Genomic DNA, 15,471 nt, shown 5'->3' on the forward strand with positions numbered 1-15,471 from the left:
ACATACATACATACATACATACATACATACATACATACATACATACTAGGTACCATGCAAGGCACTGTGTTCATGATGGTTAAAAAAAGTCTCATTAGGGGCCGGAGAGATAGCATGGAGGTAAGGCATTTGCCTTTCATGCAGGAGGTCATCAGTTCGAATCCGGTGTCCTATATGGTCCCTGTGCCTGCCAGGAGCAATTTCTGAGCCTGGAGCCAGGAATAACCCCTGAGCACTGCCGGGTGTGACCCAAAAAAACAAAAACAAAAAAAAGTCTCATTAGGGGCCAGAGCTCTGATAGCACAGTGGGTAAGGCATTTGTCTTGAATGTATCTAACCAGAGGTTCAGGAACCAAAAGCATCCCATTTGGTCCTCCAAGCCTGTCAAAAATTATTTCTGAAAGTAGAGCCAAGAGTAAGCCCTGAACACCACCAGGTGTGGGCCAGAAAACAAATCAGAAAAAGAGAAAAAAAGCTTCAATTCTCAGGGTATTTTCGATGGAAAAATTGAGTACTTACATACTATGAAATGAAAACTATCAGAAATGGAAAAGGATGCCTTCAAAAGGAGTATTATTTAAAGGATTACTAAAAGCTCTTCAAGTAAAGGAGGAGGTACTGCATGGAATGTAGAAGAACGAGAATGGGATAGGTAAGAAACAAGATGGGAGTAAAATTGAATGCCATGGTTTTGTGACCAGGAAGTTCAGAGAAACTAAACACTCTGAAGAGAGACTGAATTTTGACTATTGCTTCTTTTTTTTTTTTTTTTTTTTTTTGGTTTTTGGTTTTTGGGTCACACCCGGCAGTGCTCAGGGGTTACTCCTGGCTGTCTGCTCAGAAATAGCTCCTGGCAGGCACGGGGGACCATATGGGACACCGGGATTCGAACCAACCACCTTTGGTCCTGGATCAGCTGTTTGCAAGGCAAACGCCACTGTGCTATCTCTCTGGGCCCTTGACTATTGCTTCTTTATTATAAGTTTCTGTTTTGATGCTCAGGGGATTCAGGGAACACTAGTAGAAATGCTCAGATAACTGAGATGGACGGTTCAATGCCCCAAGGATATGATGCTGCTTGGGCCTGTAGTTCCAGGAACCACCAAAGTGTCCCCATTAATGCTTAGGAACTACTGGGGCCACCCCCTAACAGTGCTTTAAGCCTGCAGGGCTACACTCAATAGTGCTTGAGAAGTTAAAATGTATTTTATCAATGAGAAACCACTACAGTTCTGAGCAATTTGTCTCTGAGCTTGTTGTAATGTGCAAGCTGTCTAGATCAGAAGAATTAAGTTCATATTGAGAAATCAGGACATGAAAATGAGAGATATTAGGGTCTTCAAAAAATATATTGTTTATATAGGCCAAGCATTCATGCCCCTTTCCTTTAGTAACAATTTTGATTTTTTTTTTTTTTTTTGTGGTTTTTGGGTCACACCCGGCAGTGCTCAGGTTATTCCTGGCTCCAGGCTCAGAAATTGCTCCTGGCAGGCACGGGGGACCATATGGGACGCCGGGATTCGAACTGATGACCTCCTGCATGAAAGGCAAACGCCTTACCTCCATGCTATCTCTCCGGCCCCAACAATTTTGATTTTTGCATAAGAAAATACTCCTCTACCACTGAATGTGGTCCATGAAATTCTAAGCATTATCCTATCCTAAAATGCTATGTGAGAGACAGAATTTAGGTTTATGACTCGATTACAAGAACAGGGAAACTCATGCTAGTTAATCTCAAGAGAATCAGCCCCATAATTTTTGCTTTTGTTGCATCTATGGAAATTGTAACTGTAGAAAGGTGGGGAGATATGTGGCATGGGGTGGGGTGGATCTGATAAACCCAGAAAAAGGCTAAGTATTATTCTGGAGAAAAATCTGAGAATGAAGTTAATATATCCAGAGGCAGAACCCATCAATAGGAGAAAGTTCTTATTAAAGTATCAACTTTTGACGATGCCCAAAGCAATACCACAACCTGCATTTTGTAGTCACATAAGTTAGTATATTTGGAATTACAAGGGGGGGAAAGACCTCAAGAGAAAATTCAGAAACAGATTTCAGTGAACTGCTTAGATATCAGAAATTAAAAAGAGGTAAGTAATAAATTTTACTCTGGCTTCTAGCTTGGTTGATAGAGAAGAAAATGCTGAAACTAAATTAGAGGAAAAAAACAAATTAACTAAAATGTAATTTCAGTTAGTTAATTTCATTGTCACTAATTAACTGAAATAGAGAACAGACAAAAGGTTTTGGAATTAACTCATTTGAGAGATTCTAATAACTATCTTAATACTCATGTTCTGAGTGTTTTTTTTCTTGTTTTTTTTCAATTTTTTATTTTTAATTATGAGAAAAATGATGCAAAGAGGACAGGTAAAGTTACAGTGAAAGATCAATCGCCCATAAACAGAGTTCTCAGAAGAAATCCCCTTGCTGACGCCTAAATATTGAACTTACAAAGAACATTAAGAAAAATAAGGCAGAACCCATGTACAATTACTTTGTCCACAAGTCCCCAGATTGTAGTACATTATAACATTTCTTAGCAGTACACAAAGCAACCTAAGGCCATGAGATTTATGTGACTCCTTAAACATTGAAGTCATAGTATTTTTTTATATTTCACGTGCATACATATTAGTTTAAGTTAACATCAAAAGTTTAGGGCCGGGCGGTGGCGCTGGAGGTCAGGTGCCTGCCTTACCTGCACTAGCCTAGGACGGACCGCAGTTCGATCCCCCGGCGTTCCATATGGTCCCCCAAGCCAGGAGCGACTTCTGAGCGCATAGCCAGGAGTAACCCCTGAGCGTCACCGGGTGTGGCCCAAAAACCAAAAAAAAAAAAAAAAAAAAAAACATCAAAAGTTTAAGAGGTTTTTTTTTTTAAGGGTTAGTCAAAAGGGCATAGTAAAAACAGTGTTAGAGTGGCAAATATTGTTTGCATAGGCCCACCAAAATATGGGGGACATGGAAAGGAAAAGCCTTGGTCTAAATACAAGAAAACCCCTACCCCTGAAGTTTCCTGGCATAAGACCAACTCTAGGCTCCAGGCAAACTAGTTTATTCAATCCAAGTTATTGTCTGTAGTGCCAATACAGTTTTATTTTTCACACAGTCCTATTGTTGGCATCGGGTTTCTGTATTAAAGATCCTGGAATCTGCACATCCTACATTGAAGTCAGGCTGGTGTGGAGTATCCTCTAGTTTCACCTCACAATTAAGGGGCAATACAGTAAGCAGGTCATTGTTGTTGTTAAGTCTTCTCAGTGTTAAGGGAAGTCTCTTTTGAGTAGGTCGATGTCAGAGCAGCGGTAGGGTCTTCCCTGGTAGAGGAATGCCTCCAGGTGATGTTATAGACAACCTTGGATGTTTCATAGATGTCTTCTCTAGATCAGGGGTGAATGGAGAATGCCCATTCTTCTGAGGCCTGTGCCAGGTCTTTATGTCAATGTTCAGGGTGTAAGGTCCCATTGCACTACAAGATTTGTGTGTTCCCATCTCTATTAGATAAGAACTTATTTGTATGTATAGTATTTTCCCGTTTTAGTGTGCCTATGCAAACAAGAAATAAAGCCATGTGGCGTTATCAGAGTATATGGGGGCGTAAGAACACGTCCAACAATACCCATGACTTGGTTCAAACATAAGCATTAAACTGAGGGATTCTTTCACACCAAATTCCATATTGATGTTCTGAGTATTTCTATCACTTCACATAAAACTGTGTTTGTAACTAGGTTCCAAGCTCAGAAGCAGACTGCATAGCTCAAGGGAGCTTAGGAAACAGGACTGCCAGAGCACCATTCCTTTTACTATTTTGCAGATTCACCAGACAACCATCAAACAAATGAAATTTAGAAAATCCCATGGAAAGTGAAATGTCATCCCTAAGCACTGCAGTTTTCTGCTAGCAATACATAGCTGGATGAAAATGTAAGGGGTTCTGTGAAATAATATTCTAAAGATGAATCTAAACTAGTATTTGCCAAAGAGAATGATTCCCCTTCCCCCACCCCACCCCACCGCCCCCCACCCACCCACCCACCCACCCACCCCCCCCCCCCCCCGCCACCTGCAAGGAAATGCCAGAGCTATTGGGGAAGTGCTAGAAGCTAAGAGTGCACTTAGGGGGTGCTTTATGTTTGTTCAATTGAAGAAGGTAAATTTCCTTAGGGACCCAGGGAGATAGTACAGAGGTTAAAATGCTTGCCTTGAATGCAGCATGACCTTCTCTGATACCTACCACCAGCTTATGGACCTCTCAACCACCACCAAGAAATACTTCTAAACAGAAGTAGAAGTAGCCCCAAGTTCTGCCAGAAAATACAAAACCACCCCCCAAAAATTCTGCATAAATATTTTAAGGTTATTTGTTCAAGAATCTCAATAAAACTCTTTTTTTCTTTGGTTTTTGGTTTTTGGGTCAGATCCAGCAGTGCTCAGGGGTTACTTCTGGCTCTATGCTCAGAAATCACTCCTGGCAGGCTTGGGGGACCATATGGGATGTCAGGATTCAAACCACCTTCCTTCTGCATGCAAGAAGAATGCCTTACCTCCCTGCTATCTCTCCAGCCCAGCAATAAAACTTTTTTTAAAAGATAAATTTTGGCTGGAGAGATAGCGGAGGTAAGGCGTTTGCCTTTCATGCAGAAGGTCATTGGTTCAAATCCCGGCATCCCATATGGTCCCCCAAGCCTGCCAGGAGCGATTTCTGAGCATGGAACCAGGAGTAACTCGAGTGCTGCCTGATGAGACACAAAAACCAAAAACCAAAAAAAAAAAAAAAAAGATAAATTTCCAAGAATGGATCACTGAATATTTTTTCCCTGAAAGGGAGTAGTAAGTCAAATAAGTTTGGGAATCCATGAGCTAGACCAACACCTAGAGTCACGGAAGGAGTAAAAACAAGCTATATTACTGCAAACAGAAACAAACAAGCCGGCCCGTAGGCGTTTGCCTTGCAAGCAGCTGATCCAGGTCCAAAGGTGGTTGGTTTGAATCCGTGTCCCATATGGTCCCCCATTCCTGCCAGGAGCTATTTCTATTTCCAGACAGCCAGGAGTAACCCCTGAGCACCACCAGGTGTGGCCCAAAAAAAAAAAAAAAAAAAAAAACAAACAAAAAAAAGATAAGAGAAACAAACAAGCACATATCCTCCTAATTTCAAGAGAAAAAAGAAAAAGCCCTATGTGATGAATTTCATGCACATTATCTTACCCAATCTTCGTAATTTATCATTCAAAGAGGTTTTATTCTTTGCACTCAGATAAAAGGCTCCAAGTTAAGCAGTAGAGCTACAGAATAAATGCTATTCCTATAAAGCTCCACTATATCAACTGCTTTCAAAATTATATATGAAAGGTTTTATTCATATATTTTAAAAAAATCCTACAATTTCTTCAAGATTTTTTCTGAATTTTTTTGTTGACCAAAGTTAGGTCAACAGTTATCAAACTACAATCTCTTGGGCCGGAGCGATGATGCAACAGTAAAGCATTTGCCTTGCACGCAGCCGACCCAGGATGGATCACAGTTTGATACCCAGGCAACCCATATGGTCCCCCAAGCCAGAAGCGATTTCTGAGTGCATAGCCAGGAGTAAACCCTGCGTGTCCCCGGGTGTGGCCCAAAAACAAAAACAAAAACAAATCCTACAATTTCTTTTTTTTTTTTTTTTTTTTTTGGTTTTTTGGGCCACACCCATTTGACGCTCAGGGGTTACTCCTGGCTATGTGCTCAGAAATCACCCCTGGCTTGGGGGGACCATATGGGACGCCGGGGGATCGAACCGTGGTCTGTCCTATGCTAGCGCTTGCAAGGCAGACACCTTACCTCTAGCGCCACCTTCCCGGCCCCACAATTTCTTTTTTTTTTTTTTTGGTTTTTGGGCCACACCCTGTGACGCTCAGGGGTTACTCCTGGCTATGCGCTCAGAAGTTGCTCCTGGCTTCTTGGGGGACCATATGGGACGCCGGGGGATCGAACCTCGGTCCGTCCTAGGCTAGCGCAGGCAAGGCAGGCACCTTACCTCCAGCGCCACCGCCCGGCCCCTCCCCACAATTTCTTGATTCTCAGGCACAAGAACTGTATTTACCAGTTGTCTACCTAGGAAACTAAGGAAGCTAAGTAGGATGGCAAAGGAAGCCATTGGTGTCCATAAACTTCATTAAACAACATATTCAACACAAACAATTGAGCAGCCACTAACAAAGGATATGAGATGCTAACAAAGCAAAGAGAGACTCTGTGGAAATAATCCCACTACAGACATTAAATTGGGGATAGAGCTTCTCAGTTACCAGGAGAGTAAGGAAAAAGGAAAGAATAATGAACAGAATAATAACACCTTCACAGGAGCTGTTCAACCCATCTATATAATAAAGAATGCTACAAAACTTATTCCTACACATTTCTCTCAATTTATTATTGAGGCACTGTGATACTGTTAAGGATAGGGTCTCAATGTCAAACATCACACCCTCTACTTCCATCCATCCATATTCCAATGTCCCCTCCCAACCTCATATAGATCTGGAGCTTGGGGTTTAGCACAGTAAGTAAGGCATTTGCCTTGCATGCGCCCAACCCAGGCCAACCCTGCACCTCAACCCAGGTTCATCAGGAGTGATCCCTGATCACAGAGCCAGGAGTCCTGAGCACTCCCCAAAACAAAAAGCAAAACAACAGCAAACATATCCAAACTCATACATTTCTTTGTTCCAATATATAGAAGCATAGTGAAAGTAATGTAAATGTATAGTGTAGTTCTTGAAAGTGAAGACTCTAGGGCCTGGAGAGATAGCACAGCGGCATTTGCCTTGCAAGCAGCCAATCCAGGACCAAAGGTGATTGGTTCGAATCCCGGTGTCCCATATGGTCCCCCGTGCCTGCCAGGAGCTATTTCTGAGCAGACAGCCAGGAGTAACCCCTGAGCATCACCGGATGTGGCCCAAAAACTAAAAAAAAAAAAAGAAAAGAAAAGAAAAGAAAGTGAAGACTCTGGAGTTTGAATCTGATTCCATCATGACCGTGACCCTGACCAATTATCTTGTCTAAATGGTCTCAACTTCCTCATACAATAAATGGTGATCATAATATTAACTGTCTCATACAGGTAATATGAAAGTTAAGTAAATTAGTTAATACTTACACAACTTGTAAGCAGTGTTGGACATATGGTAAATAACTATTTTCTAAAAGTCTTAAATAATTAAACCAGTTATATATCCACTTAGTTGGGGAGGAAATCTGAAACTTGGAATTTCTGACCCAGTCTCTCTCACATAAACTGGTAAAGAAAACTAAAACACTCCTAAAACTCTATTCAGAATTATATGAAATCATTGAATGTTATTTTATCCTTCATTTTATCTTACATTTTTCTTTTTTGCAGTACTGGGAATCAAACCAAGTTTGGTTATATGCAAGGCTAGTGTTCTGCCTATGAGCCAGATCTCAATCATAGATATATATAGAGAGAGAGGTAGACAGACAGACAGACAGATATAGCAGGAGATTACATACAAGAAAACTGTTCTGCCTATGAGCCAGCTCTCAATCATAGATAGATAGATAGATAGATAGATAGATAGATAGATAGATAGATAGATAGATAGATAGATAGATAGATAGATAGGTAGGTAGGTAGGTAGGCAGGCAGGCAGGCAGGCAGGCAGATATAGGATGCATTTCAAAGACATCTGGAAGAAAAATAGCTAATATACATAAACAGAAACTGAAACACAGAAAAAGAGTAAGAGTTCTCTTCACTGAACATTATAATTAATAGATTCCACAAAGGAACTCCTATAGTCTTTCAGTCCAAGTTTTGTACAGCAGATGACAAATTAAAAAAAAAAAAAGGAATTATTTTTTAAAACAGACAGGTCTTCACTCAAGCACATCTTATTTACTTCCCCTTTTGAGACTTTCTTGAAGGTAAATATTTTTCATTCAGTCTCTAGCCCTTAATCGGTCTATATCTGCATTTCTATTTTATTCATTCATTTCTGTTAAATGTCTTCATAACTCCCATAAACCACATTCCTGTTCTAGACTAAGATGGGGTAGAACCTGAGCTATGGATGCAACAAAAATCGCCAGTATCACAACCACTAGGTAAACTGTAGGGTTTTTATGGTAAATCTCCCAACTTCTAAAAGATAGGCGCTCCAAGCAAGACAATAGCTCCGGGGAAAGAAGAGTGATGGGGAAAGTGGGACAGGTTTGCTGACAGCCAGTGAGGACCCGGTAGAGAGCTCCTGTCACTTAAAAGGCCAAGCCTGAGTAGGGAGCCGCCCGCTGTGTTCTACAAGCCTGTCTCCCCTCCCTACACATCCCAGCCAGGTTGGTCGCCCCCTTTCTTCTCCCAATCTTTCACCGAGCACCCAGTCTTGCAGAAACTTCTTTCGAGGTCAAGAAGAATGCCTACCATTTGGTCCTTGAAATGCTGCCTTTGGGGCCTGAGAGATAGCATGGAGGTAGGGCGTTTGCTTTGCATGCAGGACGGTGGTTCGAACCCCGGAATCCCATGGTACCCCGAGCCTGCCAGGAGCGATTTCTGAGCATAGAACCAGGAGGAACCCCTGAGCCAGCTGCCGGGTGTGACCCCGAAATCAAAAACGAAATGCTGCCTTCATCCTGGCGCGCAGGGCTGTCAGGGCCAAGTTTCGGTTTGGACATCCACCTGGGGCCCTCCCAGGTCCCAAGTGTCACTCCAGCACCTCTCCAAAGCCATTGGCTTCCCCAGCCGTCCTAGATCCCAGGGGCTCCCACTTCTGCTCCCCCAAATGTCTCCCCCAAATGCAAAGGTGTTGACCTCTCACCCACCACCTCCTAGATCCATCTCTCCTGGATCTCAACCTGCCCACCCACGCCCTGCCCATCCCTCTGAAATGCTTCCCAAACAAGTCATCAGCAGGCGTGTCTCACTGGCACTCGTTCCAGTGCTCCCCGATCTTCCCCAGGGTTCCAACGCAGCCCTCTGTCCCCCAGTCCCCGGCCCACCTGCACTCCTCGGGCAGGCTCGCCTGGCAGCCGCCGAGCTCCATTCTCGCGCCCTCCGGCCGCATTCGGGGCTGCGACGTCGCCTTCCCCTGAAGCGTCCTTGACGGGGCTCCGAGAGCCTCCCCGACACGGAGAAGTCACCCACGACGGGTGGGCTTGGGGGGGTGTACCCCACACGGGTGACGGCAACAGCAGTGACTGCTGCCTCAGCTGCAGTTTCCAGCGCAGTCACCCCCCAGTTCCGGTTCCGAGAACTACAACTCCCAGCAAGCACTTCGGCGGCCGCTTCCGCCGGTGAAGGAGGAGATACTGCGCGTGCGCGTGTGCGTGCGCGCGCGGGGAAATATTCAACCCTTGGGTGTGTGCTGCTGGATGGAATGTACACCTGCTCACTTTTTCTTCTTAGGGTCAAGGACTTGTCAGAGACGCTAAACGAAAACAAGATGTTCTCTTGAGCCTTTTCTAGTGTAACAAAAGCCGGACTGAAAGAATACTGGAGTTCATTTGTGAAACCTAATGATTATCAATGTTCAGTGGTTAAGGGATGTTGGTGGTTAGTGGATCTCCAGCATTTTATTTATTTTATTTTACCTTATTTTATCTTATTTATTTATTTTATTTTATTTATATTTTATTTTTTGGGGTCACACCTGACACTATTGTTCCTTCATTTTGATGTTATATAATAGTTCATTGTTAGAATAACCAATTTATTCTTGCCTCCCATGATTAATAAGACTTAAAATTCTTATTAATATAAGTATAGCTGCTATGACCTTGGGGGGTATATATCTTCTCTTATAAATAAACAAGTTTCTCTGGATACATACCTAGAAATGGACTTGCTCAGCATGGGATTATTGTCCTAACTTTTTTGGAGGGCCCACATCTGGTGGTGCTCAGAGGTTACTTGGCTCCACGCTCAGCAATCACTCCTGGCAGGTTCAGAGAACCATATGGGATACTGGAGATCAAACCTGGGTTGGCCATATACAGGGCAAATGCCCTATCCACTATGCTATTGCTTCGGCCCCTATTGTTCTAACTTTTAAGTTGCAGGTTTAAAAGTAGATTGGTTTTTAAATAACTTAGTTACTAAATCATAACTATTTTTGAAATCATATCTATCATAATTATCTACTAAGTCAACCAAATTAAAATAGACCATGCATAAAAATGTAAAAATGTGTCATCAACAAAAAATATTTTTGTAGCTTATCACCTTAAGCATGCACCCAGTTTTAACATCCACAGCACACACCCTGCTTTTCCTAATCCCCTTACCCTGTTTTCCCTAAACACAGAAGCACACACCCTGTTGTAATCCCCTCTCACATCCTGACCAATTGGATGACAGAGTTCACATCTTACTCTCCATCTTACTCTCCCGTATTATCCCTTTTCCAACTAAAAAAAACTGAGTTACTCTCTTAAAGAGGCTGGTAAATGCTTCTTTGTGGGTGCTCTACTCACCTGAGATCCACGTTCACCAGTGGCTTCTGCATATTGGGATCTGACTTCACCAGCGTCATTTACAGATTATAATTAATCCAATTATATTCCTATAAATCCAATCAATATTTACTAAATATTAATGTTTATTCATACCAACCCAATTAATATTTGGTTTTAATGCAAAATAAATTGTCGAATTGTCTCAGGAATTGTGTGGCACTTTCAAATACGTGCCTTTGAGCCTGGCAGTTCTGCTGTTGGCAATCCCCAGTGCGGCAAGCAATTTCTAGCCACACCACAACTGGATGTGTGTAAGTATCATGAAGGGTGTATACACTTGGTTCCCTCAGCAAGCACTATCTGCCATCAGTTTAAGTACCACAAAACAACTTTGGTGAGCATCATGGGTTTAGTGATACCTAATTTCTGTAAGCATCACAACTAAATGGTCATGCAGATCACCATAATGTCATCAAAAAGGGGGCATGGGGGAAGTTAGAAAAATTAAAAAGAATAAAATTAGGGTCCAGAGCAATAGTACAGCAGTAGGGCATTTGCTTGCAAGCTGAAACCCGGGACGGATCTAGATTTGATCCCCGGTATCCCATATGGTCCCCTGAGCTTGCCAGGAGTCATTTCTGAGTTCAGAGCCAGGAATAACCCCTGAGCACCACTGGGTGTGGCTCAAAACCAAAAACCAAGACAAAGTATAATTAAGTGAGGTAACAGGCAGATAGTTCAGATAGCCAGACAGTTAACACATTTGACTCTCTTGCAGTTGACGCCAAGTCAATCCCTAACACCATATGGTACATCCAACACCCCTGGAAATGAACCCCTCATCAGCACAGAGTTGTAACTAGATCCCAAACACTTCTGGGTGTGGCCCCCAATCCTCCAACACTTAAAAAAATAAGCATCAGACAAAAGCATTCAATATCAGAAAAAAAAATTCAGCATCAAGCTTCAATAAATATCACAGAAACACTGGGGCCGGAGAGATAGCACAGAGGTAGGGAGTTTGCCTTGCACGTGGCTGACCCAGAACTGATGGTGGTTCGAATTCCAGTATCCCAAGTGGTTCCCCGTGCCTGCCAGGAGCAATTTCTGAGCGCAGAACCAGGAATAAACCAAGTACTACTTGTGTGACCCAAAACAAAACAACAACAAAAATCACAGAAGCATAATAACTTTATTTAGAAACTATTTGCTGAATTAATATTTTAAAAAGAGCCTTGTCACAATGATCTCTGAGCGAAGAGGCAGAAGCACTACCCAGGGCACTCACTACTGGGTGTGGCCCACCCCCCCAAAAAAAAAAACCACAGCACCACAGGCAGATATTCAATTTACTGTATAATGAATTATTCTAAAAACAGAGTGTTAAGCTCATTATATTTACCTATCATCAAAAATTAGTTTTAGAAATAATCTTTATGGGGCTGGAGAGATAGCATGGAGGTAAGGCATTTGCTTTTCATGCAGAAGGATGGTGGTTTGAATCCTAGCATCCCATATGGTCCCCCAAGCCTGCCAGGAGCGATTTCTGAGCATAGAGCCAGGAGTAACCCCTGAACATTGTTGGGTGTGACCCAAAAAACAAACAAACAAACAAAAAAGAAGTAATCTTTAATGTATTTGACATTCAAAATAGCTATAAATACAAGTTCTAATATGTTATATAGTTCAATGACTATATAATAGTCATTTAACTTTTTTTGTTGTTGTTTTCTGTTTTTTGGGGGGGTCACACCCCCGGCAGTACTCAGGGGTTCCTCCTGGCTCTAAGCTCAGAAATCACTCCTGGCAGGCACGGGGGACCATATGGGATACCGGGATTCAAACCACCATCCTTCTGCATGCAAGGCAAATGCCTTACCTCCATGCTATCTCTCCGACCCCTAATAGTCATCAAACTTTTTTTAGCAGCATTTAAAAACTTTTTCTCCTTATGGGGCATATATGATGGTGCTCAGGGCTTACTCCTGGCTTACTTTGTGCCTAGGATCACACCCTGTGACAGGGCGCAGTGTCAGTGATTGAATTCAAGTTGGCCAAATGCAAGGCAAGCACCCTGCTTTCTCTACTATTTCTCCAGGCTTAAAAAACTGTTTTAATTTCATTGATTAACTGATTTTAATGATATTGAACATAAAGCCCAGGACCTCATGCTTGCAAGGCATGACATTTCCACAGAACCACATAGTGCCCTTAGAAGAATTTCTAAAATAGCATATATCTTAAAAAGCATGAATTTATCTCATTGAGCTATCTTTCTGGATCCTAAATATTCAATTTTTAAAAGTTAGCTGATGCCTCACAAGAACCAAGTTAAAAACAATTCATCAGGGCTAGAGTAATAGCACAGAGGTAGGGCATTTGCCTTGCATGCTGCAGACCAGAAACGAACCCAGGTTCGATTCCTGGGATCCCCATATGGTCTCCTGAGTCTGCCAGGAGCAATTTCTAAGTGCAGATCATGGTGTGGTTCAAAAAACCAACCAAACAAACAAAAAAAAAATTCATTATAGATATTCCTATTTTGCTTTGGTTTTTGGGTCACACCTGGCGGCACTCAGGGGTTACTCCCGGCTCTATCCTCAGAAATTGCCCACAGGCTCGGGAAACTATATGAGATGCTGGGATTCTAACCACCATCCCTCCTGGATCAGCTGCATGCAAGGCAAATGCCCTATCGCTGTGCTGTCTCTCAGGTTCCCACCATATATAATCCTATTTATATTATTTTTAAAGGTAAACCTAACCCTATACTTTTTACCCTGTGCTTTTCTATTTTTTGTTTGTTTTTTGTTTTGTTTTTTTTTTGGTTTTTGGGCCACACCCGGTAACGCTCAGGGGTTACTCCTGGCTATGCGCTCAGAAGTCGCTCCTGGCTTGGGGGACCATATGGGACGCCGGGGGATCGAACCGCGGTCCGTCTCCTAGGCTAGCGCAGGTAAGGCAGGCACCTTACCTCCAGCGCCACCACCCGGCCCTTGTTTGTTGTTTTTTTTTTGCGGGGGCCACACCCGGCTGTGCTCAGGGGTTACTCCTGGCTATCTGCTCAGAAATAGCTCCTGGCAGGCACAGGGGACTATATGGGATGCTGGGATTCGAACCAACCACCTTAGGTCCTGCTTGCAAGACAAACACCACTGTGCTATCTCTCCAGCCCCTACCCTGTGCTTTTCTGAAGAGAATTCTGAACACAGAATGATTGAATGTATATATATGCTATTTATATATATATGCATATAATAAATTTAAAAAGAAAGAAAGAAAAGAGTGGAGAAAGCTTTTTTTTTTTTTCAGGGGTTAGTCCTGGCTCTGTGCTCAGAAATTTCTCCTGGTAGGCATGTGGGACCATATGGGATGCCAGATTTGAACCAACGTTGGTCCTGGATCAGCGGCTTGCAAGGCAAATGCCCTACCACTGTGCTATCTCTCCAGCCCCAGGAAAGCTCTTTTTTAACAATAGATTGTCAATGAATAAGTTAGAAAAATCACCATTTTGCAACCTCCATAGCAATAATTAATTCAGACAAAAACCTTTTACAGGGCTGGAGCACAGCAGGTAGGACATTTACTTTGGACACAGCCAACCTGGATTCAATCTTATATGGTCCCCTGAGCCTGCCAACAGTAATTTCTGAGCACATGAACCAGGAGTAACCCCTAAGCATCACTGGGTGTGGCCCAAAAACAAACAGACAAAGAACCTTTTATAAATCCTTTACATGAGTAACCCTTAAGTGCTGCCGGGTGTGACCCCAAAACAAAACAAAACAAAAATACAAATCCTTTACATGTAAACAAGGTTTAAAAACTACACAAAAGCAAAAACAAAGCAAAATAAAAAACTACACAAAAACCAGAGAGCCAGCACATCAGGTAGAACATTTACCTTGCATGCAGCTGATGTAGATTTTATAGCTGGCAATGCATAGTTTCCCCCCAAAAAGCCAGCTGAAACCCAAAAACCAAGGGGGAAAATAGGTAGTATCTTGGTATGGCTTTGTTTTCTTATGACAGCAACTTTATTGATATAACTGCACTATTAGTGTTTCAAGCTGTCAGAAGAGATGAAGTCATGAAATTTTCCTATACATGATTGTACACGGAATCTATTATGCTGAGTGAAATAAGTCAGAGAGAGAGAGAAAAACGCAGAATGGTCTCACTCATCTATGGGCTTTAAGAAAAATGAAAGACATTCTTGCAATAATAATTTTCAGACACAAAAGAGAAAGAGCTGGAAGTTCCAGCTCACCTCAGGAAGCTCACCACAAAGAGTGATGAGTTTAGTTAGAGAAATAACTACATTTTGAACTGTCCTAATAATGAGAATGTATGAGGGAAATGGAGAGCCTGTTTAGAGTACAGGCGGGGGTCGGGTGGGGAGGAGGGAGACTTGGGACATTGGTGATGTTGCACTGGTGATGGGTGGTGTTCTTTACATGACTGAAACCCAAACACAATCATGTATGTAATCAAGGTGTTTAAAAAAAATGCAATGAGAAAAATTTTTTAGTTTGTAATATCTTTGAACATACTGATAAATTTGGTTTAGCAAGGCAAATACCATTGTACTAACTCGCTGGACCCCAATTCTGAATATATTTTAAGTTATTTTTTGTTTTGTGCAATTTCAGTTCTTTTCTTTGTTGGGGATCAAATCCAGGTCCTCTACATGCAAGATATATATTGACCATAGTTTAACATTTTAGATGTCTTTAGCCACTCACTAAGTTATTGACTTTACCAAGTTTACTGATTTACCAGGATTCTTGTAAGGCTTTTCCTAAACTTTATTTATAAAGTTTAAAGAAGTTCCTATTAGGGGCTGTGGCACAGCGCGGTAAGGCATCTGCCTTGCCAGCACTAGCCTAGGACAGACAGCGGTTCCATCACCAGGCATCCCGTATAGTCCCCCAAGCCAGGAGCCATCTCTGAGTGCATAGCCAGGAGTAACCCTTGAGTGTCACCAGGTGTGGCCTAAAACAAACAA

The 15,471-nt window shown here is 42.4% G+C and overlaps 1 protein-coding gene across 1 annotated transcript in view; it reads right to left on the minus strand.

Moving 5' to 3' along the window:
- RUBCN (rubicon autophagy regulator) overlaps positions 1 to 9,211 on the minus strand; it is a 77,651-nt gene extending 68,440 nt beyond the window's left edge. Inside the window, exon 1 of the mRNA XM_049785881.1 lies at positions 9,009 to 9,211. Within this exon, the coding sequence (XP_049641838.1) occupies positions 9,009 to 9,073 (65 nt within the window). The 5' untranslated portion in view covers positions 9,074 to 9,211. The remainder of the gene's footprint in view (positions 1 to 9,008) is intronic.
- Positions 9,212 to 15,471: the final 6,260 nt, after the last annotated feature.

The sequence above is a fragment of the Suncus etruscus genome, chromosome 13 (genome assembly GCF_024139225.1).
Source record: "Suncus etruscus isolate mSunEtr1 chromosome 13, mSunEtr1.pri.cur, whole genome shotgun sequence".
NCBI lineage: Eukaryota > Metazoa > Chordata > Mammalia > Eulipotyphla > Soricidae > Suncus > Suncus etruscus.